The 7,497-nt window shown below is 36.4% G+C and overlaps 1 protein-coding gene across 1 annotated transcript; it reads left to right on the forward strand.

Moving 5' to 3' along the window:
• The first annotated feature begins 6,364 nt into the window (after window positions 1-6,364).
• LOC127256141 (ethylene-responsive transcription factor ERF027-like) lies at window positions 6,365-7,497 on the forward strand. Its single transcript, XM_051281988.1, has one exon. The coding sequence runs from the start codon at window positions 6,365-6,367 to the stop codon at window positions 7,019-7,021; it is 657 nt and encodes a 218-aa protein (XP_051137945.1). The 3' UTR covers window positions 7,022-7,497.

The following is a 7,497-nucleotide window of genomic DNA, read 5'->3' on the forward strand; positions in this document are numbered from 1 at the left end:
TTTTAAAATAAAACAAGAAAAATAACATAAAATATGAAACGTATAAAATAAAAAAAAAAAAAGTAATATTTTCTCCGTCCAATTTAAAAGGAGTCTTTTGAGGTTTTGTAAAGAATTAAAAAGTAATAATATTTTTTTCGTTAGTGGAAGTGTATAAGAGATTTTGACATTTTTACAATTTGATAGTATGAATAAAAGTATTTATATATGCAATAGTATGTTTATAATTTAAATAAAAATTAAATATATTTTTATATTAATGTATGAATACTTTTACTTAAAAATAAAATGTGATATTTTTTAGTATGATGGACAAAAATAATAATAAAAAAATTGAATTAGTACGAATATGGACAAAATACATTAAACTAATGGAGTAAAACACTATAAGACTGCAACCATCAAATAGGACAAAAATAATACACACATTATTAATAAAGACACAAAAAAAGTAAAACCCAACTTTTCTTATTTCTTGTTTTTACACCATAATTTACAACTCATAGCAACTTTTCTATTGTCTTAACCTCGGAACTATATACACACACGTTAATTTGATTCAATCAACATATATAATAAATATTGAGAATATATTATATAACACAATATATATTGTATTATTGCATACCATATATATAATATGTTATAAATATGTTATATTTTTTTATCTTTATTATATAAATTGATTTGATTAAAACTGATTTAATCAATCAATAGAGGATCCGCCTCCAAACACTCTAATATGTATTCTATAAAATACAATTATTTTTTCTTACAATATATCATATCAAACTATAGAGAAGTTACAGTGTTATTGATTGAATCAAATACAATACATATTTTGATAGTATATGATATAATTTTACATAACACAATAAGTAAATATATATATATAATATAATACAATATATAAATTGCATTGTGATATCAGAGTGGTGCATTTTGCCAAATTTGTCTTGATGCCAATCTCTTCACCTCTTTGCAATCTGTCACCATCATGACCAAAATATTTTTACCCAATGGTACGTACCACACAGCCACCTATTCTGGTTTTGTAATTCTATCCTCCAAGCTGACCCTGCACAACGTTTATCACGTTCCCTTTTTCAAGTTGACTTGACCTTTAACCACACTTTTGGAATTGGATACCATACCGGTAATCTATATACTTTCCAGACTGATACTTCTATCCCAAATAAAGCCACCTTATATGTGCTAGTGGCAGCCACCACTGCTGACATCCCTGAAGCCTGGTTATGGCATCGACGGATGAGACACAGTTCTTCTGAAACTTTAAGACATATGTCCTTACCTACCATTGATGGTTGTAATCCCTGTGATGCTTGTCACAGAGCTAAACAACACAGGTTGCCATTTTATAAAAGTACTTCCGAATCTAATGCTTGTTTTGATCTTTTACATATTGATCTTTGGGGGCCATACAAACTTGCCTCATTGACAGATTATCATTATTTTTTCACCTTAGTCGATGATTACTCCCGTGTAACTTGGACTGTTCTTCTTCCAACTAAACAACAAATGTGCATTGCCATAGAACACTTTATCCTTAATATCAAAACCCAATATGGCACAACTGTAAAAACCATTCGATTCGATAATGGTAGTGAGTTTGTTAACAAACAGTGCTACAAATTATTCCACCAGCATGGTATAAACCATCAACGCTTCTATCCCTATAGCCCTCAACAAAATGGCCGAGCTGAAATTAAACGCAAACACATTTTTCAAATAACCCGATCTCTCCTATTTCAGGCTGAATTGCCACATATTTTTTTGGGGGAAGCCTTGCTTATGGCCACACACATCCTTAACAGACTACCTTCTGCCATTCTGGGTTGGTGCTCACCATTTCAAAAGCTTCATAACCAATCTCCTACTCTTTCTCTCATATTCACACCTTCGGATGTCTATGCTGCAGTGTTGACACTAATCCACATCACACTAAGTTAGATTCCATATCCAAAAAATGCTTGTTCCTGGGTTATCCATCTGGCCAAAAGGGGTTTACGTTGTTTGATCTTGTTAGTAACAAAGTTTTTGTCTCTAGAGATGTCCACTTCTACAAAAATATTTTTCCATATCCAACATGCTCATCCTGCTCTTCCTCTCAACCAAATGTAGCTATGTCCCCCCATATTCCTCCTGCCACAACCACCTGTCTAGCCGCTGCAGACCTTCCTCTTCCTCATACTACTGCTCTATCTTATATATGTGAGTTCAACACTTCAACTAATTCTCTGGCACCTTCCTCCACTCTTGTACCTTCTCCTAATCCTCACTTTGTTGGGACTCCGACTGTACCTGCGTGCCCTCCCACTTAACCTCCCAGACCTCACCGCCCTCGCTGCAAGCCAGTTTGGCACAAGGATTACATTATTTCTACCCATTCGGCACATTTATGGCATCATGCATGTACTATCTGTGAGCATGAACCAGTATCTTTTGCGCAGGCTATGAAGGATCCTTCTTGGAGGGCTGCTGTCACTGATAAATTACAAGCCTTGGAATCCAATAGCACCTGGGAATTGATCACTTACCTTCCGGCACCAAACCAATTGTCTACAAGTGGATTTTTCGCATAAAAAAATGTTGATGGTTCAATCCACAAATATAAGGCACGTCTGGTTGCAAAAAGTTTTCTCCAAATGTTGGGGCATGACTTTACAGAATCATATGCTCCAGTGGCCAAACCTGTCACTATGCGTCTCTTGTTGGCCGTTGCTGCTGCAAAAGGCTGGCCACCCCATCAACTCGATGTGAATAATGTCTTTCATCATGGCTGTCTCGAAGAAGAGTTGTATATGGTGCCCCCATCAGGTAGCCAGGTTCCCTCCGGCCTTGTATGCAAACTACAAAAATCAATTTACGGCCTGCGCCAGACACCTCGTCAATGGTACAAAGAGCTTTCAGGCAAACTTCTTCATTTTGGCTTGCAGAAATCTACACATGACACCTATTTCTTTTTTATGGCATCTGGCTCCACCTACACTGCCCTTCTGGTTTATGTGAATGATGTTTTGCTGACAAGGACTGATCTTCCAACCATTCTTCGTGTCAAGGCGTACCTTGATAGGGAGTTCACCATTAAAAATTGTTGGCAGTGCAGATTATTTTCTTGGTATTCAAATTGAATCATCATCTTCTGGTTTCCTTGTCTCACAACATAGGTTTATTGCGGACATCCTCCATGATGCTGGTCTCAGTGATGCATCTCCTTGTGCTACTCCATTGGCCTCCGGCTGCAAGCTCCAACATGATGGCGTTACTTTCGACAAGCCTACATTTTATCGTTGTGTTGTTGATCACCTATTGTACCTTACCATGACTAGGCCTGATCTCTGCTTCGCCGTTCAACAACTCTCCCAGTTTATGTCATGTCCAACAACTCAGCATTGGAGGGCTGTGCAACATGTCCTTCGTTATCTTCGGGGTTTCAGTCATCTCAAGCTCTTATTTTCTTGTCAATCTGAAATTGCCCTCACTGCCTTTGCTGATGCCGATTGGAGGTGTTGCTTGGACTCTCGCAAATCTCTTACAGGGTTCGTTATATTTCTTGGCTCTTCCTTAATTTCCTGAAAGACAAAAAAATAGCCAACTGTATCCCGCTCCTCCGCTGTGGCCGAGTATCGTGCCTTGGCTACGACAGTTTCAGAAATTTTATGGATCACCTACATCTTACGTGACTTTCAGATTTCTGTTCCTCAGCCCGTGTCCCTTTTTTGTGACAACCAATCTGCGCTGAAGATGGTGCAAACTCCGGTCCATCATGAGCGCACGAAGCATATTGATATAGATTGCCATTTCATTCGCGATCATTATGCTGCATGAGTCATTAGTCTCAGTTTTGTTCCATTTGCTCAACAGTTGGCAGATGTTTTTACAAAGTTTTTCTCTTCTGCTGTCTTAAACTTCTTTCTCTGCAAGCTGAACTTAATTGCTTCACCTGCTCAACTTGAGGAAGGGGTGTTAGAAGGTGATAAAGGATGATGGATGACCACATTGACAAGTGTATGTATATTAGTAGCTGCTTGCAGTTGATTAGAAATTTGTCACAATTTGTTGTGAATTAGTTTTAGTTCTATCAATTCTGAGAATCGTCTGCTTTGTCATTCTTTTTCTTCCTCATTTTATTTTTTCATCGTATTAGAGTCATGGTGCCCGTATTGGGTTTTCGAGATTATCATCTCGATGGGAGAGTGTTGAATATTGTCCCGCATTGCTAAATGTGTGGGAACTCCCCTAATATATAAGCGTGAAAATGTCACTCCATATATCACCAATTGGTTTTAGATTGGATGCCCGAATTCCTTCTTAACAACTTTAAAAAACGTTACATGAAATATATTTTTATATTTTCTGTGTGATGAGAAAATGATTTTCTATCTATATCTTTTGTATATTGAGAAATTTTATGCAATATTTTTTAAAGTATAAATGCTCAGTATGCAATCTTTAAAATACATGAATGATTTAAGATGAATTTCAAAATCACATGGAAATTATGAATAGTTTTATCTTATTTATATACATATTTTATAAATTTGATATTATTTATCAGTAATAATTTTTTTTAAATATCACATTAAATATATTTTCTTTCGCAATATTATGTCAATATTTATATACTTACTATTTAAAAATAAAAAAATAAAATTCTAAAAATTCCTATCTAAACGGATACAAAAAGTAGTCATGAAATGCCAGCTCCTTTTTACTAGTATTCTTGTTAGGAAGACTTTATGCCAAGGCACACGGCAACTCCAGTTTGTTTTTACTCATGTTTTTAATATATTATTTAAATAAAAATATAGTAATATTTTTTTACTGTATACATAAATTTTGATATATGTTTGATTCAATTTTGAGTTGAAAAAAGAATTTAATTAATATGTTGTTGGTATATATATATATATATAATATTTTGTGTGCTATCTATACAATACCGACATTAATTAATCAAGACAGTAACAACAATAATATATTATCATCAAATTTTTCATAATTTTTTTTTTTTTACAAAATACACCACTCGTCCCTTAACCATCTATTCATTTTCTTATTTTGGTTCAACCATAATAAAGTATTAATTTTTATTTTTTTAGTAACTGTACTATCTACCTAACATCACAAATACCCTTACAATTTACAATATATTATACAAATATCATCACATTTATATCGTACAATAGTAATAAAGTTAGTTTAGTTTTTTCTTTTTTTTAGTTTTACTATATTTCAATATAATACTAATATTTCTAAAACTCTGCACAAAAAACAAACTGATAGATAGATAGATAAGAGACGGAGGGAGTATCAATCTAAATTATCACTCTCTCCGTCATCCAATTATGTGTTCATTTGATTGGACACGATTTTTAAGAAAAATAAATAAAAATATAAATTTTTACTTTTTTAATAAATAAAATAAATAAAGTGTTATTCTTTTTAAAAAAATAAAAATAAATTCAAATGAAAAAAAAAATGAACAAATTTGAATGAAGTATATAAATATAAAAAAACAAAAAAAACACGTAAGCACATCCAACCCGTGGATAATTTTTTATTTCTTTAATTGTTAATGCAATTTATTTAATATTTTTAAAACAAAATACATTGGGCTAAGCCCATTAATATTTAAATAAAATGTCCAATAGAGCTTACAATATCTAAAATTTTGAAAATTGGGCCATATTTTTTGGCCCAACAAAATTTTTTATTTCTTACAATTTTGAACACAATTACCTTTTTATGTGATTTGAAATCTTGTCCAATTAAAAAATTAAACACGAGTTTGGGCAAATTTGGTTGTTTTTTTTACTACTCTTTCTGTTATAAAAAAATTATGTTTATTTAATTAGGAACAAATTTTAATAAAAATGAGTAACAATTAATTTTTTGGTAAATTATAACTCAGTAAAAAATAAAAATCAAAATCAAAATAATAAAAAATATTTTGAGTTAAGGCTCGGAACAGTAGAAATAAATAAAAAGGTAAGAAACGAACAAACCTCTGTACAATCGGAAACTATACAGGATGGACCTTGTCCTCCCAGACACTGCAGACCGTCTATCGAGATTCATCAAAGACGATCGACGGCTTACATCTCTCGGGTGTTCCGGTCCTGGGAGCTCTCACAAATGGCACGTGACAGGGCAATGGTGGCTGGCGACAGCTCATCCAAAATCAATTCTCAACAAACCAACGGTAGACAAAAGTACAAATTTCGTAGTTCCCCACAAATCAAGTCCGCGATTTCCCCGCGCTTTTTATGCCCCCTTATAAAAACCCCCCGACGACTTCCCTTTCAATTTATAAACACGTTTTTTTCTTTTTTTTTATTGCATGGATAACAAAAGCGTCAAACCCGACCACGATTCTGCTTCAGGGTCAAACACGCTTTTAAATGTACGGTCGCCTCACGACAAATCCCCAAATCCTCTGCTGCTTGATCCCTCCGATGCGGCGGCGCCACCGCCTCCGCCGCCAATTTTGTCGCCGGCGTCGGGGAGGCACCCGGTTTATAAGGGAATAAGGTGCCGGAGCGGGAAATGGGTGTCGGAAATTCGTGAGCCGAGGAAGACGACGAGGATTTGGCTAGGGACCTACCCGACGGCGGAGATGGCCGCCGCCGCCTACGACGTGGCGGCGCTGGTGCTGAAGGGGCCGGAGGCGGTGGTCAATTTCCCTGAAATGGTTAATTCGTATCCGCTGCCGGCTTCTCTCGCGGCGGCGGATATTCGGGCGGCGGCTTCGGCGGCGGCGGCGGGGGTTGCGACTGGAGGTGGATTTCAGTCGCCGGCGGTGGAAGGGGAGGGTTCGTCGGCGGCGGCGGCGGGAGGGGAGTTTGTTGACGAGGAGGCGCTGTTCGGAATGCCGAAACTGCTGGCGGAGATGGCGGAGGGGATGATGATAAGTCCGCCGCGGCTGAAATCGGAGGCGGAGACGGAGGAGTCACCGGAGAATTATTCCGGCAATGATGGTCTTTGGAGCTATCGCTGAGAACATTCGAGAATCATCCAGAACCATTAATATGTAATGTATGGAGATATAATAATATAAATAAGCACAGTTAAGATGAGCGCGGTGGCGGCGCCGCCGGCTCCGGCGAGTAACTCCGCCGTGGTTTGAATGTTTGTAGTTTAAATTGGAAGCTTGCTTGAGTGTTTTGTGAGTGGGTGGGTATCTGGGATTTGGGAAGCTATATTGATCCTATCCATAAGAATCGTTGTTCCAAATACGTGTATGTCGCATTTTTGGCTTCAGCGACTTTATTTGCGTTTACAGTCGACGGTCAGGATTAAAGGGTGTAGGCAATGATGACGTCATTTGCTTATGTAAAGTTGTGCTGTACAAAATCAGCGATGTGAGAGTAAACCCAAAGTCCTCTAAAAAAAAGAAAAATTGTGGAGATAGATTTGACGCTTTCAGGTATTGTCCACCAGACATATTTTATTATTATAATTTATATTGTCGAA

Source organism: Andrographis paniculata, unplaced genomic scaffold (genome assembly GCF_009805555.1).
Source record: "Andrographis paniculata isolate CXL003 unplaced genomic scaffold, ASM980555v1 Contig55END, whole genome shotgun sequence".
Classification (NCBI taxonomy): Eukaryota; Viridiplantae; Streptophyta; class Magnoliopsida; order Lamiales; family Acanthaceae; genus Andrographis; species Andrographis paniculata.

Coding starts and splice junctions, on each gene's coding strand:
- LOC127256141 (XM_051281988.1), top strand. CDS start 6,365: ATGGATAACAAAAGCGTCAAACCCGACCACGATTCTGCTTCAGGGTCA.